At 49.5% G+C, this 20,662-nt stretch overlaps 1 protein-coding gene across 1 annotated transcript in view; it reads right to left on the reverse strand.

The window, feature by feature from the left end:
- Positions 1 to 20,662, reverse strand: part of Fam53b (family with sequence similarity 53 member B) — a 62,533-nt gene that overhangs the window by 33,081 nt on the left and 8,790 nt on the right. Inside the window, exon 3 of the mRNA XM_051145456.1 lies at positions 9,439 to 10,199. Coding sequence (XP_051001413.1) covers positions 9,439 to 10,199 — 761 coding nt within the window. The remainder of the gene's footprint in view (positions 1 to 9,438; positions 10,200 to 20,662) is intronic.

The following is a 20,662-nucleotide window of genomic DNA, read 5'->3' on the forward strand; positions in this document are numbered from 1 at the left end:
TGCATAGTGAGAGTTTCTGTATTTCCCCATGCTCCTGCAAGAAGAAGACGGCGGGGGTGGGTGGGTGGGGGGAGGAGATTCTCTAGGAGCTCATGGGCCACACAGCCTGGCATCCACAGTGGAAAAGCAACCGGGACCTAGTTTCAAACAAGGTGGAGGCTGTCTTCTCATCTCTTCATGTGTGCTATGGCATGTACCTGCCTGCATTCACACGCCTGGTACACACACACACACACACACACACACGCACGCACACAAAAGGAAGAGACAGTCAAAGTAAGCATGTAAATTGGAACAGAGGGACTTATAATCAGCAAGCTTGAAACAAAATATTCTAGCAGAAGGGGTGATGTTTGAGAGTTAGGGTGCTTGACTCTGCACAGTGCGGTCTACACTGAGAAGCTGGAAGCCAATAGCAATGGCTGCACTTCGGTGGGTCCTGCTGTCTCACGCTTCTGGAGCCTGACTACGAACCAGCATGTCCACCGCACCCTCTGCTTTAGTCTGCAGCCAAGCTTGCCAACAGCACCTTGACTGGCCTCCCTGACTTCCCCAGGCCCCTCCAGCCATACCCGCTTACCACAGTCCAGAGACATTTTCAGGGCTTCTGTTGCTCCCTGGGTTTCAAACCCTTGACTACTTCCACCCTGTGTGAAGAATAAAAGCCAAATGTTTTGTGGGTGGGTGGGTGTGCAAGCACATATGCACGTGCGTGGAGGCCAGAGGTCAACCTTGGGTGTCATTTCTGAAGAGCCATCTACTTTTCAGGGTAGGAGTGGAAGATTGAGACAGGGTCTCTCTCTCTCTCTCTCTCTCTCTCTCTCTCTCTCTCTCTCTCTCTCTCTCTCTCTCATAGCTCTCTCTCACAGCTCACTCATGGCTGTCCTAAAACTCACTAAGTCGATCAGGCTGGCCTCGAACTCAGAGGTCTGCCTGCCTCTGGAGCGCTGTGCCACCATGGCCGGCTCATCTACTTTTCTTTTTGAGATCGGTTCTCTCTCGGGGACCTGAGACTCACTGATGACTGGCTAGTGGGACCGAGTCATTGGCTAGGATGCCTGGCCTCTCCCCACCTCCCTAGTGCTATCCCGCTTCCTACACAGGGATACTAAGGTGTGGAAAGGTGACATAAATAGCCCAGGATGAAGGACCTAGGCTGCCATGGACAAAGGGAGCAGGTCTTGTCGCCCTCCAGCCCCCGTTACCTCACTGCTTCCATACAAACTCTCTCTTACTTCTTCTTCAGCAGCCTAGGAATAACACGGGGGCCTCTCTACCCTTCCTACTGCTGCGACCTTTAACACAGTTCCTCATGCTGTGATGACCCCCGGCCATACAATCATTTTCCTCGCTCCTTCATAACTGTCATTTTGCTACTGTTATGAATTGCAACATAAATATCTGCTGTGCAGGGTACCTGACAGCAACCCCGTGTGAAAGGGTCATTCTACCCCTCAAGGGGTCGATACCCACAGGGCCGAGAGGTGAATGAACCAGCCATGCACTACTAGTAACAACAGCCCACGGGCCTTTCCTATAGTGGTCTCCTCTGGCCAGCCTGGAGCTGCCCTGGAGGGTGCTGACACCTCAGCAGGAAAGGCTGTTTTCCTTCTGCCCATAGGCCAAGGCCTCTGATGACAGGGATCCCATGCCTCTATGCCAGCACCATGAAGGACTGGCAAGCCAAAGGTGCTCTAAGTCTGATCAGGAGCCCCAGGGGGCTCTCATCCAGGAAACTGCCCTAGGGAAGGAGAGGCACCCACTCCTGAGAGTCCTGGAGCCCCAGAGCACCACTACCTCTCCAGTGAGGCATGGAAAATCACCAAATGGCATGTGAAGCTGCCTCGCTGGCATAGTCCCAGGGGAACTCCTATTTTCTCTCTTCCCCAGGAGATCAAAGCTATTATGTCAACATTGGGCCCTGATCTGAGTGACCTTCAGCAGGCTGCTTATGTAACCTGAGGATGGAGACCTGGGACAAGAAAAGATACAGGTGTCTGAGGAGGGTTTTCCTGAACCATGGAGTCCCCCAATAAGGTTCTAGGGTACCATGGACACACCTGTCTCTGAGAGAAAAGGAAGGACACATGATAAGAGTTCCAATCCCAGCCTGTTGCACAGCTGGCAGGACTTGGCCTACCAACAGCACAAGCCCAGCAGGTTGACCAGAGTTGCAAAGTCACTATGGCAGGGAAACTGGCCCATGAGCACAGCAGAAAAGCTGCAGGCTCTTCCGCGGCAGCCACTTCGTTTTGCAATTTCTTTTTCTTAAAATGTGTGAAGTATACATGCATGTGTGTTGTGAGGATGCACACATGTGTCAATGTGTAGGACAGAAGAAGGCAGTGAGTGTCCTCCTCTGTCACTCTCCATCTTGTTTTTATTTTTTGTTTTTGATTGATTAATTTTGTGTGTGAGTGTTTTGCTCACATGTATGTCTGTGCATCATGTGCACGCCTGGTACCCAGGGTGGTCAGAAGAAGACACTGGAACTTGACTTATAGACAATTGTGAGCCACTATGTGGGTGCTGAGAATAAAACTGAAGTCCTCCGCAAGAACAAGTGGTCTTAACCACTCGGCCGGCTCTCCAGCCCTCCACCTCATTATTTTTTCAGCTATGCTGGCAGCCAGCCCAGCCCAGCAATCTCCAGGTCTCTGCTCCCTCCCCCACCCAGCTGGAGTGACAGGTGTGCACAAGACCACACTCAGGTCTTCACATGGGTGCTGGGCTCCTCAGAGAATGCACTCTTAACCACTGTGCTGTTTCTGTACCCCCTCACCTTTCTTCTCTATACAGCTGTGTCCAAGTAAGAACCACATGCTAGATTCACAGCACATGACTTCTCTCTATTCTCCAGAGAAAAGCAATAATTATTCCATTTTACAGACATAGAGGGGGCGAGTGACCAAGGGTGCACAGCTCAGCTGAGAAATGGCAGGAATGGGACAGAGCCATGACTCGCCTGACTTCAAAGCTCACATCATACCCTACAAGGACCAGTCACTGGCAAAGGCCAGGTGGAGGGAGAGCGGCTCATTAGGGCCCAAACATGACAGGTTCCAGCCTTCCTAGGGGTTTCCAATTCACTATATGGTTTTGGGCACGTCTCTGACTCCTCAACATGCTAACGGCCATATCCATCAGTGAAGGGATAAGCCAGCACAGACAGTGCTCAACCACTGAAGGGGAGCAGTGGCTGCCAAGAAGGTGTCTTCTGAGTTCCCCTGAACAGACTGCTGTGCTTGGTTAGCAATGATCGTCAAGGGCAGGGAGGAAGGCATGTTAGGTTACTGTGCCCAGAGCTGCCATAGCTCGGCATCCACAAACTCCAAGAACTCGGGTTCTCTGTTGGGGTCCAGCCCACCTGAAGCACCATTCCAAGGGCCTAGCACTCCTGTCATGCCAATACAACCCAGAGCTTCTCACTGGTCTGCATCCCATGCTGTCCAAGTTCTATCTCTAAGGTCCCCTCCCTAACGTCTATACAGCTTCCCACCTCAGCAGCAAGGCTGACGAAGGGCTGAGGCACTAGTCAAGGCAACAGGCTAGGCACTGGACACTGACAGAGTAGACAAGAGAAGGCCATGATGGCTTAAGCCACCCGGGCCTACAGCCAGGGAACTGGCCAAGAAAATGGAAGGCTGACCCACAGCAGCATGAAGGCAACTAGAAGAGCCACTGTCCCCTGTTAGAGGTGGCTCCCCTGGAACACAGAGCAGAGAGAAGGCTGGCTGGAAGGAGCCTCATCTAAGGCCCAGCCAGGAGCTAGGAGTATGAGTGAGCATCTGTTCTAGCCCTGCAGCAGCAGCAGCCCGCCAGCCACCCCTGTGGCCCAGCTCCACCAGGCTCTCTGAACTCACAGGCAGGGCCGGGCTCTCAGTGGCTCCCCAACCATATGCCAGCATGCTGATTTCTACCTCGTGCTCTTTCCTGCCCCACAGCACCCCAGCCAGCTTTCATGGGTTTCTCAAACATCTGCTAACACAACAGTTGCTGCCTGTTCTGGGGCCTCCTTGGGGAGCTTAGGGCGGGGGTGGGGGGGAAGTGCAGTGTGTGCGCAGCTGCAATCAATCAAGCGTCTGTTTCGGCATCCTGAGCCCTCCCTGTGAATGTCTTGCCTCTGTTCGAAGCTCCACTGAAAAATACAATTTGCTTTCTCTTTCAAACTGACCAGCCTGAAGTTACAAACACAGCACCCAGGGGCATGGCATTCAGGAGTAATCGGAGTAATTGTTGCCTTTCTGAAGTCTTTGCTCACACTCACGGTCTAAAGGGCACTGCACAACTCAGGACGTGCTGGAAGACAAACTGCTCCCTCCCAGCACTCGGGCTCAGATCAGCCCTGTCCTCGGTGCTGTACACTGGCACTGTGCGAATAGACCACCACGGACAACTAGAACCTCAGAAGACCGCTTGAGGAGGGAAGCATGGGAGGAGAGCCACAAGACGGGACCCAGGCAGGACTGGAGCGCACGGGCTCCCATGCTGCCTTTGGAGAGCTCACAGCACAGAGCAGAGGCCATAACTGAAAATATAGGGAGGGTGTACTCAAGACCCAGACAGCTGGGTCACCTGTGGCCTCAACTGGCATCCCTGGGCACAGTCGTCCCATTGGGATTTTAGGGCAACATGAGCTAAGACAATTGGAAAGCAATTGGCTTCCCTGCTGAGAGGGACAAGGGCCACCACTGCTCGCTAGGACAGCCGAGCCCCAGAGATATGGCAGGACAGGAGTGTCTGTGGCTTGGGGGATATTTCAGCCCTGTTTCAAAAGCGCTTGCTGGGGATGAGGAGAGAGTGCTTACATATGGCCAACTTCCTGTTGGAGGGAGGTGGATCCTAGTCTGTCACCACTTGGCTCCCAACACGGAGTTAAGCAGGCATGCTGGTAGCCAGGAGATCACCTCCCTTAGCATTTACAAGAGAAAAGGATGACGTAAGAGGATGAACAAACAAGGAGTGGGAAACGGCTAAGACAGAGAGGGCACTGGGACAGGAGGAAGCAAAAAAGCAGTTCTCTGATAGAAGACAGACTGCATCCCTGGGAACACTCGGCACTCATGTCTCAAACCAGCCCCTACAGTTACTCACACCTCCTCTGTAGGCCTAGGGAGTGCACCGCACGGGTGAACTGTGCTTGTCAGCACTCACCATGTGTGTCAGTACACTGGGTAACATGGGGTGTTGTGTGCATGCACGTAAGGATAGATACACAAATGTTCACACAAAAACTATATATATATATATATATATACATATGTGTATATATATACATATATATATACATATGTGTATATATATACATATATATACATATATATATATATATATAAAGATACAGAGATACACATACATGCGTGTACACTATAACGTACATTCTATTGGTGAACTGTAATGTGCTGTTTGAGCTCACTGAAAAGCTGCCTGGGAAGTGGGGTTACTCCCCCACTTTCAGGCCCAAGAAAGAGTGTCTCAAAGTGTGTTCTCCAAGATGGTGTGTCTGTGGATGGTCTCCCTGCCCCCCAGCTCAGTGGCAGGGAAAAGAACGGTGAATAACACAGAAGTAAAAACATTACTTGTCCTTTAGAACAGCTAGAAGATGCACCGTTTCCAACAGGAATACCATCCCTCATCCCATGACATCAAGGTGCCTGCAGTGGGACTGGGAAGTCAGAAGCCCATCTGGAGAAACGAGCAGGAGCTCCTGCCAGCTGCCTCCCTGACTTGACGATGTTTTCTGTCTATCTCTTGCTTCTGTCTGTCTGCTACTGGCTACTTATTCTTTTATTTTGATTTGTTATACAGTAATAAACCCACTTATTTAAAACAAACAAACAACAACAAAAAATAAAACCCCAGAGTTATCAAAAGCATTCTCCAGATTATATAGAACACACATGCACATACACATGCATGCACACACACATACATACGCACACATGAAATATACACTGGTTCTTTCCCCAATCCCTCTCCCACTCCCCCGCAGTCCATGTTGGTTGTGGACCTGCTACACAACAATGTTAAGCAAATTGCCTAGGGCTCTAGCATCAGAACCCCTTTCTGGAGGCCTTGTTTTTTGTTGTTGTTGTTGTGGGTTTTTTATTGTTGTTGTTGTTGTTGTTGTTGTTGTTTTTGTTGTTTTAAAGCATCTCTAGGTAAGGATACAGAAGTAAGTACTCTGTCAGAAAGGCTCTGGCAGGCCTAGGAACCAGCAGAGCCTCAGTGCCCTCATGGGGTTGTAACGGATAAGCTCTGATAGAACACGGATTCTACGAGAGAGCTTATGCCCATGACATGCGCTCCTGCTAACCCTGGGAGCAATGAAGACTGGATGGAGCCTCAGAGCCTGGACCTCAGAGCTCTTTGCGCTCTCCTGCTGACTGGCTCTCAGCTCTCACTCTGACTGGACTCCTTTTCTGCTGCAGGTTAAAGAGCTCTGGCTCCCACCAGCTGTGCAAAGAAAGCCAAGGGGAAGCCCCACAAGTCCACACACCCTCAGGGTCTGTTCTGGGCCCCAGCGGGCCCCTCAAGGGAGCTGGTTTATTAGAACACCCAGCTGCTCCAAAGGTCTAACCAAAAAGACACTCTGTACCTTTATCTAAAGCGTTTGTACACATGGCTCAGAAGCCATGTGCAAAGAGGTTCCTCTACAAGAACACACAAGTAGAGCCAACATGTGAACCAAGATCAAAGACCTGTGAAACAGTTTGGGAGGCAGCTCAAGGAAGAAAGGGCTGCACCAACCCTGGGCCCAAGCCTATCCTAAAGTATGGGAACCAACCCCCCAAGTTCTTCCTCCCAGACATGAGGACCTTGCGCTCTTCTCAGCAACTACAAACCTCCAGTGAGGCCGCAGCATGTGGAGGGTACGAGCCACAACCATCCTCGGGCACGTGTGTTTGTGTGTGTGTGTGTGTGTGTGTGTGTGTGTGTGTGTGTGTGTGTGTGTGCCTGGGTCTATATATGTGCATCACATGCATGCCTAGGGCCCCTAGGAGCAATAAGAGGGCATCAGATCTCTTAGAACTGGAGTTATGGGCAGTTTCGAGCCACTATGTGGGTGCTGGGAGCCAAAGCTATGTCCCTTGCAAAAGCACCAGATGCACTTAACCACTGAGCCATCTCTCCAGGCCGCTAATCCAGGACTCTTTACAAACCCATAAGGACTGTCTCAGCCCTGCTTATCAGGCCCCCTTGGCAAGTAAGGCCTGCCTCCTGAGACCGTGTATTACTATATGGGGATACTCAGTGGGACATGGACCAGGGCTCACAAACTTCATCCTCGGGCTCTGACCTCTGATGACAGGACGCCTGTGCCTTGTCCTACCTACTCCCTCCCAGCCAAGCAGCCGGCCACAGCAGACGGGCTGAACCAGGGTGGCCTTCTTGGACTCCAGTGTATCTTCCTGGATCTTGGAGCACTGCCTGGAACCGATGAGGCGATCTATACATTTGGGCACAACCCCACCGAGCAATGTATTTTAAAATAGTTTCTAGGCATGTGAGGCCAGAAAATGTCTTCAGTGATGCAGTCATGTTATTCCAGCTTGTGGCTAGTGAAATCCAGTACCACATGTAAGCTGGTTTTATTACCTCTCCAGTGTATTCACTAAGAAAATAGGCTAGGCATTAAAAAAAAGTCAACTGAGGCTGTGCATTGTACCCAGAACTCAGAGGTGATGTCACCTAACACTGACCCCCTTCAACTGGTTTCAGTCCATCTAGAGATGGAAGCTTCCTCTTGGTATCCAACACATGCATTCGGTTACTATCCAGGGAGCAAGTCAGAAAGGCCTACCACACAGGAAGCAGGAAGGGCCTCTCTTGGAGCCAAGATGGAAGTCATGGAAGCTGAACATGGAAAAGGGTTAGGAGCTCTGTACCATGTTGACCCATAGGCACAGGAGTGGCACAAGCATATCACCAACTTGTCCCCAGTTGTCCTGGACATGGGCTGGGCACATATGTAAAGGTGGCTCAAAATCATGGACTCTGAGGCCACCTCAGAAGTGGCCTGCACCTGGTCTTCAGTGGGCCTGACAGGCTTGGAGAATTAAAGTTATAGCAGGCAGCAGATATGGCAACATCATGGATAGAAACATATCTTTCTTGTAAGCAGAAGGCTCCATTGGGGAAAGTTGGGGTGGGGGAGACAATATGAGGGACCAAAAATTGTCTACTAGTTATGCCTGCCTGATGCAGAACAGATACCACGAGCCTGCCTATCCTGGGTTTGCCCATGGCTGAAGAACTTGCCAACTCTGCTGAGACCAATCCCTCACTAGCAAACAGGTCTTCATTTCCTCAAGCCAAACAGTAATATATATATATATATATATATATATATATATATATATATATATATATATATATATGTATGTATATATATGTATATATATGTATATGTATATACACACATACACACACACACACACACACACACACACACACACACTATCATTTGGTTGGTTTGGTTTTTCTAGACAGCCCTGGCTGTCCTAGAACTCACTCTGTAGACCAGGCTGGCAGAGACCCACCTGCCTCTGCCTCCCAAAGTGTGGGCTTAAAGGCATGAGGCTCTATGCCTGGCTAATAATCAATATTTTATAGAGAACACCAGGAACTGACACTTGCACCACAGCACTAAGCAAGAGGCCTTCCCAGATGGGCATGGAGCCAGTCCTGCCATGCTTTACCCACCACAGCCAACCACCCTAGAGTTTAACAGTCACAAGAGCCACCCTATGACCTCCACAGCAAGCACCAAATGCAGCCAGCCCCCAGGCTCCAGCACTGCCCTGACGATGGTGTCAAACTCCAGATCAATACCCAAGACTAGTGCTGGTGCAACGCTGAACTCCAAGATGGACGGACACAGAGCAACAGGAGAGTATGGGAGTGGCCCCTCCTACAACCAGTGCCCTAGCGACAGTTGCAGACTGCCGATTTCTTGGTAGTCAATGTTTGACAGTTCAATCAAAGAGAATAATCGCTTCCCACCTCCTCTCAAGTCATGACCCATGGCCCTGATCTAGGGATCGGCATAATCCGAGTGATACTGAACACGGGTGTGTGGGCTCCGGGCGAGGGGGTACCAGCCAAGGGCTAGGAGAGGATTAATTAGTGTTTGGTCACACTGGACTCCTAGCCAATGGCTGCCTCTCGCCATCTGTCGCTCCTGTTCCACTAGCAATGAGTTTAACAGGGAAAGAGCATAGCTCATTTTGAATGGAGAGAACAGTACTAAAACTTAAAAAACAGAATCCTTAAATCTTTTTTTTCCTTTTTTTTTTTTGAGAGTATATTCATAACAAGGGAACTGGTTCCTAAACATTTTTAAAAGCGTCACCTTGCACTTAACCAGGACTAGAATCCCAGAGATCAGTGAGGGGCTCCTGGAGCCTCCTCTAGGCAACTGGGGCGCTTGCTTACCTGTGCCATCTTGGCAAGGTCTAGAGAAGGTCTTTGCTCCTGCACTTCGTCTGGACGCCGCCGTTTCACACCGATCTTCTTGTCGTTAAGGACACACGGCTGGGAGCGGCTGCGGGCAAGCCCACTGGAGCGTCTTGCCAGCTCCGGCGTTGAGGCAGGTGTGCTGCTGGCTGAGGGGGGACAGTATTCTGGGAAGGAAAACTGCTCGTGTGAGCAAGAGAGGGACCGCTGCAGGTCTAGTCGGCCCCCTCCCACAGGGCGTGGGTCTGGGCTCCAGGCATCGCCCACCTGTCCACAGGGGGCTGAGCCTGGTGCTCCTTGGCTGGGCTGTCCCCCAAAGCGGTGGTGAGGTGAGGAGAGCCCATTGGCCCGGGCAGGGAGGCTAAAACTCGAGCTCCGCTGCATGGGGCTGACACCATTGGAGTAGCGCTGGACGCTGCCCCCGCTGTAGCATCGCCTCTTCTCCACAGGAGTCCAGACTTTGGACCCCAAGGGCCGCCATGATGTCCGGCAACTGGACATCTCATCGGAGAAGGATAGTGACCGGCACTGGCGTTTGCTGGGGGGAGCTGAGGGGTTCCCGTTGTGGTCGCTTATGCTGAGGTCTTTGATTAGGCTGGTCACCGCACAGGCAGTCACCGCCTCCTGGTGCCACAAGGAGCCCTCCTGACACTTTTCGGGCAGACATTCCCAGATGCTGGTGCTCGGCTGGTCAATCTGAAGAGGGCATTTTCTATCCAGGTCTCGCCATCTGTCATTTTCTGGTGCATAAATACAAAGAGAAAATAGGATATCTCAGAGGCCTTTAGAATAGCACTCTGTTCTTGTACGAACAGCCTGCTGGTTACATAGTACTCTGGCACCAGAAAGGTCCTCCTCATAAATCAGCCAGCTCAACTTACTTTATAGATGAAAACTGAGGCCCAGAGAAGAGTGAGGCCCAGCATTCTGAGTAGGAAGCAGAGCAAGGCCTGGGATCCAAACCCCTGCCTGGAGTTCCTGATGCAGCTTTCCTCCCAGCACCCCACATCCAGACCTGGCCCTGTTCCTGATCGATCCAGCTTTCTTCTCAGCATCTCATACCGAGAGCTGCCCCTGTCGCTTGTCCTGGGCTCTGCCCTGGTGGGTGGCAGAGGAGTCAGGGGAGCAGAGTAAATTAGCAGTTGGCAGAAGAGCATGACCAACAGTGAGTCTTGTCCACTTCAGATGGTCAAGGTCAAAATGGGACTAGATACTGCTGGGTTAGGTCATCTCAACTCCATCAACAAAACATTTGCTTATGAAAGATACAGCCTCTTATTGACTTATTTGCCTTCTACCAAAATGTTTGATCATATCAGCACCTACAATAGCTGCCAATCACAGCACTGTATTCATAGTCATTTGATTTCCTGCTCAAACTGAGGCTACTTAAAGCAGCTGAAGTGTGTAAGAGTGGCATTCAGACTGCAGGGTGTGACTTAGGTCATTCAACTGGGTTCTAATACGTGAGTCCAATTGTGGGATGCAGGATCTGAGCTTGAACTTTTACTTCAGTAAAAATTCTAAGAACAAACTATTGTTTTTCCACTATAGAATCAGGTACCATGCTGGGAAAGCTAGAAGATGAAAACTCTTGTTCTAAAAAAGCAAAATTTAGAAGCATGTGCTGTCCAGTTAGCCCTGTCTCTCTCTGCTAATCTGAATGTATGTATTAGTTGGCAAATGTGACAGCTTGAGCCAGGCAGCCAGTGGACCTGAAATAAAGCTGGAAATGGCTCGCATAAGATTATTTAAACGCTTCCACCGACACCCACAGCAATCCAGAACACTCACTGAGCTTCCTTCTTGCACTATAACATCGCCACAGCACCTGCCCAGGGCAACACAGCTATATGACACAGTGAAAACCCAAGCCAGTCTGGCATTGGCCCGGCTTCAAGACGCTTAGTCCAGAGAAGATGTAAGATGGTTCAGAAGGCTGCTCAGTCCGTAGGTGATGCACTCTGGGTAGCGAGACCCGTAAATCCAGCTCTACAGTGCCACTCTGTTGTTTTATTTCTTCTAGACGAGGTGCTACTCTGTAGTCTAGGGCCTTAACACTGTGGCAAACCTCCTGCCTCACCTTACCAAGCGATGGAATTAGATAGGCGCCACCTCGACCACACCTAGCTTACAACGGTCACTTCTCAAAGGCCTGAGATAACACCCAGGCCGAGGGAGGAAGTAATACAGCCCAAGACAATGCCCAGGAACCAAAGGAAGCCAAACCAAGGCTAAGTATAAAGTTTCTTCTTCCAGACACTCTGCTAAATTGTGAGACAGATGACCCAGGGGATGCACACAGGGGCAGAGGACACAAGGAGAAACTGCCCAGGGTTATGCATCCTGAGAGCCCCCGGAGCTGGAGGCTGTCTAGTAGCAAGCCAGCTGGGAACATCTACTCAGACTCTTCCTGACGGTGGCAGCTCTGATAGCTACTCCTCTAGATGAATTTGATACATTTTTTCCAAAGATAAAATTCCCCTTCCCGACAAAAATAGCTCTTTGCAAGCTGCTTACACTGTTCAAGTATTGTTTTTAGTACCCGTGGAAAACATTTCCTTCCAGTGTTCTATTCCATTTGAATGGTATGCCCTCTTACGTGTGTGTGTGTGTGTGTGTGTGTATACAGAGTATGTGTGTGGCATATCTGTGGTGTGTAGGTGTGTGTGTGTGTGTGCGTGTGTGTGTGTGTGTGTGTATAGAGTATGTGTGTGGCATATCTGTGGTGTGTAGGTGTGTGTGTGTGTATAGCATATGTGTGTGGCATATCTGTGGTGTGTAGGTGTGTGTGTGTGTGTGTGTGCGTGTGTGTGTGTGTATAGAGTATGTGTGTGGCATATCTGTGGTGTGTTATGTGTTGTGTGTGGTGTGTATATGGTATGTGTGTATATAGCATATGTGTGTGTATAGCATATGTGTGTGGCATATCTGTGGTGTGTTATGTGTTGTGTGTGGTGTGTATATGGTATGTGTGTGTATAGCATATGTGTGTGGCATATCTGTGGTGTGTTATGTGTTATGTGTGTGGTGTGTATATGGTATGTGTGTATATAGCATATGTGTGTGTATAGCATATGTGTGTGGTATATCTGTGGTGTGTGGTACATATGGTGTGTGTGTGTGTGTGTGTGTGTGTGTGTGTGTGTGTGTGTGTGTGAACTAGAGGAGGACAACCTCAGGTATTAGTCCTCCTACCTTGTTTGAGATAGCACTGCTCTTGTTTACTGATGAAATGTTAGAGAGTTATCTGTCGCTGTCCCCCATCTCCTGCTAGGGACCACTAGGATCACAGTGTCTGGCCTTTCTCTCCTTTCTGTTGTTGTTGTTTTTGGTTTTTTGAGACAGGGTTTCTCTGTGTAGCCTTGGCTGTCCTGGAACTCACTCCGTAGACCAGGCTGGCCTTGAAGTCAGAGATTCCCCTGCCTCTGCCTCCTGAGTACTGGGATTAAACGTGTGCGTCAGCACCACCCGGTTGTGTCTTTCCTTTTTTGTGAATTTAAGTTTGCACAGGAAGTGCTTTACCCACTGGCCTGTCTCCCATGCTCAATGTTTACCATTCTTTGAAAATAGTTTTAATTTGGTATTACTTTAGAGAGCCAAATAATACATCCAAAACAGAGGACATATAAACTAAACTGGGCATGGTGGTATAAATCCAGCTTAATCCCAAGAAGCTGAGACAGGAGGATCACGCTGAATACAAGGTCAACCTGGACTGCAGAATGAGGAGAAGTGCAAATTAGCACAGGCCCAGTCATGGCTGTCTTTTATGGAGGGGTGGGGGAGAAGCAATCCTGAGAGAAAAGTGGGAATCAAATCAAAATGATAACAAAGGAGAGCAAATTGGCAAGCATAATTAAGATGCCCCTCAGCAGGTGGCTGTTTAACAGATTATAAGGGAATAACACACAGCATGCAACAGTGCAGTGGTTTCGAGGACTAGTTAATGGTGTGGAGACATGCCAGTGATACACTGCTAAAGAAGCTGTGTATAAAACCCTATGATTCCTATTTAGTAAAATCCATAGTGCGCTACATACATGAAACAAAAAGAAACAGACCAAAATGTTTTGTCAGACCAAATGATTGTCAAGTGGTTGGTCAACTTATGCTTGCTTAGTTTTGTTTTTCTTGTTTGTACATTTCCTATGAGGACACTGAACTGACGAGCACTAGAGGGCTGTGGCTGCCAAGCCTACAGTCCTGCACTCTGCCTTCATTCTGGGATGGAGCCACTCTAGAACCAGGGTCAAAACTTCATCCTCCTCTGTGTTCTCGCCTGTGGCCTTTCAGGAAGTTGCTGGAACCAACTTCCCCTTGATGCCAAGACACTGAAAACAGCACAGGAGTTAGGGATGTGGCAGGCTGAGGGCCTATCCACAGAGCAGGGAGGGACCAAGATGGTACCACAGCTGGTGCTTGGAAGCCTAGGACACAGGGCAGAAAATGTCCCAGTCACATTGGGGGAAAAGGCATCAGTTTAGAAGGGGTTGATCCTATCTCTGGGCAGAGGCAGGGGGAAGGAGGTGTTACATTTGCTCTTCATTCTGCAGGATTACCAGCTCTGAAGACCCAGGATGGCTCTCCAGGGTCCTTCACAGGGTTTGGTACACAGCAGACCTGGCAGGGGGTGGGAGGACGTGAAGAAGCGGGTGACAACATGGGGACAAGGACTATGGAAGAGGCTGTGGGTGTTGACCTGTTTATTCCTTGTCACTATCCTCAACACAGGCAGAGAGCCCACCTGGGCTACGCCACGAACCTCCACTCTCCTCTGGGCCTTGGATTGGCTGTATATGAAACAGGCAGGCAACTGGTTAGAACTGAACGAAAGCTCCTTGAGAAAGGAAGGCACTGCCAATGTGTACCGAGAGCATCCACGTGGTCACGCGTCTGCAGCACATACTCTAGCGGCTTCTAGCTTTATCTCTTTGAAAAGTGTTAATACAAAAAAAGTAAAAACAATCAATGCTATGTTTAGCTCTTGTGTTTCCACCCTTCACTGAGGGTCCAGAGAGCACTTTGTTGGGTCAGGTCACCAGACAAAAGAACAGGAATAGAAGCTAATTTTTAATGGCAAACTGCCCTATGTGTAAAGCCTCAACTTTACAGAGCACAAAGGGCTCTGGGAAGATGACAGCGGGTGCCCCCACCCTGCCATTAAATATCACCTCTGCATAAACAACTGGAACTCTTTCCAAAGTGACAAAGGCCATGGATATGGCAGGGCCACTGAGCAATGGTCACTTGATATGGCTAGAAAGGGCACGGCCCTTGGCTCAAATCTCAGTTCTGCACATTTCTTAATCTCTGTCAGCTGCTGAGAAAAGACGCAGGCCCAGCAGAGCGTCCAGGGCAATCTCTCAGATGTGGCAGCCACCAGTGTAATTCAGAATCACTGAAAACATGTTTCTGTTTGACATCTGCTCTTCTGTACCTGGGTACCAATGTCTGTGGGTATGCTTGTGCTGAAAAGGGAATCAATATTTTCCATACCAGGGATTTCCTGAGGTATGGTCCCACGATTGCCTGCAGGATTATGAAGGGAGGAGGTGAAACTCGGAGCAGAGACATAAAATCTTGGTTGCCACAAATCTGTTTCATAAGATTGAAGCCTTGGGCAATTAAGGGGTGGCAAGCTTATAGGGAAGAATCTCTTTGTTGTTCGAGTCCTTAGAAGTCCACGGTTCACAAGCCAGGTGGGAACTCCCGGGGCTTCCATCCCAAACAGCACACAGCCAGCATCACACCCTCCCTGTTGTATCAACCTTCAGAAGGGTCTGAAGACGCTCCTCCACACATGTTGCTAGTGCACCGCAAGTGTGAAATTCGCACAACAGTGAGGAAGTGTCTGAGTGCATGCGTGTGTGGGTACACACATCCGCATGGGGGAGGGGAGTACAGCATATCACTTTGCCTATGGATGGGAGGACCAACCAAGCGGACATAAATATACCCTGGGCACAGCTCTCCCACCAGTGACCCATGTGACCAAAACCCCTCCCAAAGCTGAGGCTTGAGGACTGAGTCCGAAGCTTCTGACCAGCTACCCTTAAGAGACAAGGACACACACCCAAAATTCACACTTACAGGACCCAGTCCTGCTACCCTGACCACAGAGTCAGAGGCGTCTCAGTACCCAGATCTTGAGCTTTAAGAAAGAAAAGTACTTGAAGGAATGCAAATAGCATTTGACCTCAAATGTTCTTGTTTCCATTTCTGCACTTAAACTGGAAAACTCCCAGGGGCCCAGATTCTTGGGGGACTATAAGACTTCTTATGTTCAAAAGATAGAGGAGTTTTACAGGCCTGGAGATCTCAGTGCTGTGTTTTTGATATGCTCTTAAAGTGACACTGCCATACCCAGTGCGGTTTCTAGAATAGCCTAAGTAGTTACATACAGACCCAAGAGACGGATCCTTGCAGCCTTCAAAAGCTCAGAAGCAAGCCTCCAGCTAGACCTGTGCTGACTCATTCCTGGATCTCATACCTGTTTAAATGTGCTGACAGTGAGGTGTGGCCGTGTTTCTCTGCCCCCAACCCACACAACCCCCCCCCCCCACCCCAGGTCATAGTCTGCTAACTTGGCCTCAGGGCTGTTTGGGGCAGAAGCTCACCAGCCCTTTAAATGTGAGAACCCAGGGAACTGGATGTCTTTCTGAAGTCAGCTTTGCCGAACTGATCTGTTGACAGGAACGTTGAGGGACAAGCTAGGTCATAACCCGAGCTTTCTCACAAGGTTTCATCTGGTTAGTTGGTTGGTTTAGGGTTTTGGTTTGGTTTGGTTCCCCCCACCCCCCGAAGATAGGGTTTCTCTGTGTAGCCCTGGCTGTCCTGGAACTTACTCTGAGGACCAAGCCGGCCTCAAACTCACAGAGATCCGCCTGCCTCGGCCTGTCTCATGCTAGGATTAAAGGTGTGTGTGTACCATTACCACCCAGCCTAGTTTTTAGTTTTTGAAGACAGAGTCTCACTCTATAGCTCAGGTTGACTTAAAATTCACTGTATAACCCTGTCAGGATTTGAACTTGCTGCAATCCCCCTGTCTCAGCCTCTCATACGATGGGATGACAGTAGTCATCTTGTCTGGCTTTCTGATCTGCTTTTAATGAAGTTTAGACACTGTCCCCAGAATGGAGATTTCCTAGCAGCCAAGTCAGGAAGTGAGGCCCATGGGCTTCTCTGCTGTAGCCGCTGGCCCTGCCATGTCTTAGGGGCAGTAAAACAAGATACCAAGTTCACTTCACAAGGACTTCATCCAGACAAAAGGTTAGGATGGTTGAAAATGACATCCCCCTGGGTTGCATCTGGGGAAGTAGGAAGGCTGACCTGTGGGGCTCTGAAAGAAGGGACAAAGATCAGGGTACAGAAAGGGTACTAGGGCCTTTGCCTCATTAGTAGGGCGAGGACTACAAATGGTTCCTGTCACTGCTTTTGGCAAGCCTATAGTCTTGCAAAAAAAAAGGGGGGGGGCCTGGTGGGACCACTTAGATTTTAAAAACTGCATCACCCTGAATGTTGGAGGCACAGGCCTCTGTTTCTTTACCCGTACATGGTGGTGTGGAGTCCTGAAAACCTTTTTAACTCTGACAGGAGCCTCCGACTCCATCCCTAAGCTCCCAAGAACACTCACAAACATGGGGAAAACTAGGATTCTCCACAGCAACAAAATTCCAAAGGGATAGAAAAGCCAGTTTGGTCGTTCTTCTTCTTTTTTTGTTTTTTAAATAATCTTTCTGTTCAGAGTATATACAGAGCATGTGAGATAGACACATCTCTAAACCATGCACACAACACTAGGTGCCATTGTATTAGATGAGGGACTGGCAGCGAGGACAACTCTTCAGGAAACTGTCAGTAGATGCATTACCTACACCATGGGGTCCTTGCTGAGGCTGAGAGAGAACAGGAGCATGTACCCTAAACAATTGTTTATCTCCTGGCCTATCACAGTTATCCCTGCCCACTGGTGAAACTGGGCTTCATGTGTCTTCTAGGCATACCTGGTTGGCAAACAGCAGAAGCCAGACTTAAGCACGCTCTGCATTCCCACAGCCAGACTCTTGCAACTAGGACAGGCTAGTCCTGCCTTGCCCACTGCCCATCTTTCTCTCCTGAGAGGCCAGTTCCCATCCCCTGGCCTATGCCCCTCTGTCACCTTTGGGAGAAGGCAGCCCAGGAGGTTCACTTGTCACTACGAGCAGTTCTTGTGTGTCAATGTCATCTCATCTACTTCTGCTCTGTACTGTGTCCCCCACACACTGTCTGGAACCAATAAAAGGTACATGGAAGAACTGAAACCATTCTGTATGTATTTAAAATCACATACATATGTAACCACAACAAAGATAAGTTTCAAATGTAAAGAGCTTTTTTTTTTTTTTTTAAACCAGACACATGTACTTGTATTCAGATGTACTTTTTAGACTCAAAACAAATCGTATGCTAACCTGCAGTAGTCCGTAAGCAATTTCTTTGCTGGGGGCTCTGGCTCAAGAATCATAGTCAAAACAGTACAAGATCCTGGGCAGAATACCTTTGGTATTATTAGTGGTGGTTTTTGTCCGACTGCAACAGGAACTGTCCAGCCCCAAATGGCAGCTTCTCCACACAGGTACAATCACAGGCCACGTTCAGTGATCAACCAGGCGGAGCTAAGAGACCAAAGCCTGCTGCATCTCAACATGAAATCTCTTAGCCCTGCGCAACTCAACACAGCCAACTGGTTTCCCAAGGACCTCCATTCAGAGAGTGCCCCCGGGAACAACCCTTTTATGTACAGAGTAGACGTTAACAGCCGAGTAATTAAACACTGAAAGTGAGGGCTTATAATTAAAATGCTGACAAACCTGAACCAGAGCGGCACAAGTCAGGCTGCTATAATGTTTTTACAATTCCTTTTTATACATAATGTATGATCCTTCTGCTCAAGTTTCCTCTATGTTCCTTGCCTGTGAAATAATTTACATTAATAAATAATTTATTACCATAACTCCTGAAGTAATTATGGGTTTTCATCTTTTTTTTTTTTTTTTAAAGCATATGAATTGTTTTGTTCTCTGTCCACTGACTTGTATTTACAAGATTTTTTTTCCTAGTGGCCTTTTGGGAATAATTGGTGTTGCCTTCACTTTCTCACATTTTATGTGATTTCTAATCTCCTGGCCTGCGTGGTGAGAAAGATGGAATGCGTGGTGTCTAATCCTGATGAAACAGGCTCATTTAACGGCTGTAATTAGCCAAAGGTAATGAATGGGGCCTGCACTCACCCCACTTGCCCTGTTTTATCGGAAAGAAAAAGGAAAGAAAAGAAGCTGGCACACGTGTGATCCCAAGCAAGCATGAAGAAGCATCTTCTAGAGGGTCCCAGGCTCAGCCCCCCCCCTTCCCGCCACCCCCGCTTCACTGAACCCAGGAGGACACCCCTCCCACGCGTCCTGAACCTGCCAAAAGTAGGTGTTAAGAACCGTGCGCTCCCAGCCCAGATGGCAGGCTGGGGGCTGCCATTCAATTCATGTCATGAGTAAAAGCCTCTCCCTGAGAGAGCTGCCTGCATGGGAAATTCTGCCTCAGCACAGAAGTGGGAGGGAAAGATCTGGAGGTGAGAAATGAACCCAGTTGTCTGCTAGAAGGAGCTGGCCTGGCACCCCAAGAAGGAACCTTCAACAAGGTACAAGGCAGGTGGACAGGGTTGGACTCTATTTTGCCCTGTGTCTTCCATCTACAACTAACCCAAATCTGCTCTCTCCCTCACTTTAGAAAAGTATAAAAATACTTTGTATCATGTTCCCAAATTGAGGTGGGGCACAAGAATCGAGAGTGGCCTGCTATCCAGTCCACAATCACAAGAATGAGATACTTTAAAAAAGAAAATAACACATACATTGTTAAGAGCACTTGATTCTACTCTGCTGAACTGTAAGTAGGGGCACCTTAGGTGGCTCAGCCACCCGGAAGGGCAGCATTCCATGAGAAGCAGCAACCTAGTGCTGCTCTCCCAGCCCTGGCGCACTTGCCAGGCCCTTCTTCAGAGCACCTAGGAAACGCCCCGCAGTGGTTGCCAGCAAGACCCTGGGCACAGGGTTAGGAGGAAGGAGCTTCAGTCGCAGCCTTTGTCTTCAGGAGCCAGGGCTGCCCTGGTGGGATTGTGACCATTGGCACGTTATCTCTGCTCAGCATTGTCCCGGCCTGGAAGAACCAAAAACCCTTTTTGGAAAGTCTGGCTAGCCCCTCGGGGTGTTCTCTTCCCTGCTATTGAAAAACAGCCACACCCAAGATGAAATCTCTCTGCCTGGGCTGCGGCGGCTCCTAGTGGGCTCCGGTGACCGCATGAGAAGACGACATCACAAGACTTCTTCGTTCACGGAGTCAGTGGGCTGGAAGCGAAGAAGGGAGGCCCTCTGACTGCTGAGGGCCCTGGCTCAGCAGCTGTTGGGATGGGACGGAGAGTGGGAACACCTCCCAACCATAGCAGCTATACTTTCCCAGAGGAAGAGATCAAGGAAAGAGAAAATGGAGCCCACTGCTCGGTGGCTCTTCTGGCTTCCCCAGTCTTGTGCACATGGGATTTACTGTCTGTGGCTCTTTCTCCTCCACTAGTCATAGGGGACCTTGTGGGTCAGACAGGCATTCTGCCCTGCAGTCAGTGCCTAGCACATGTTAAATGCTCATCTGAGAACAAGCTCCTGAAACCATGGGTGGCCAATGAAAGCCCTGGTAAGACACGTTGGCGCATGGTTCTCCCAAGGCAAGGGAAGCTGAGCAGCAGGCAGCTGCGGGGCTGCAGAAACAGGGTGTGCAGGCACCTAAGCAGCTACCCCTGCCTCTCCTCTAGCTCAGTGGCAGGGCTTTAGCACCGTCCTGCAGAAGTGAGAACCAGTGGGGAGCCGGTGGGACAGGGCTCCCTGAAAAGTCAACCTGTAAACAGTTTGGCATTTCCTCCAAGTCCCATGCCACCCTGGAGAGAAAGCAGGCTGTTGGGCCCCACAGGCTCAGGCAGCCAGATGGCCCTGGATAACCTGAGCTGCTGGTCACCTGTCTTCTTTCCAAGGTCTCTACTCTGGCCCCATGGACAACTGCCACTTATACCCACCCCCAAAGGAAGCCGCTGTGGTCCCTCTGTTGAGATACAAGGCCTCTTTTGAGGAACAATATCTTTGGCTGAGGTCTCAGTCTTCTTTGCAACTACTTCTGTGGTACG

This window comes from Acomys russatus, chromosome 5 (genome assembly GCF_903995435.1).
Source record: "Acomys russatus chromosome 5, mAcoRus1.1, whole genome shotgun sequence".
In the NCBI taxonomy this organism is placed as follows: domain Eukaryota; kingdom Metazoa; phylum Chordata; class Mammalia; order Rodentia; family Muridae; genus Acomys; species Acomys russatus.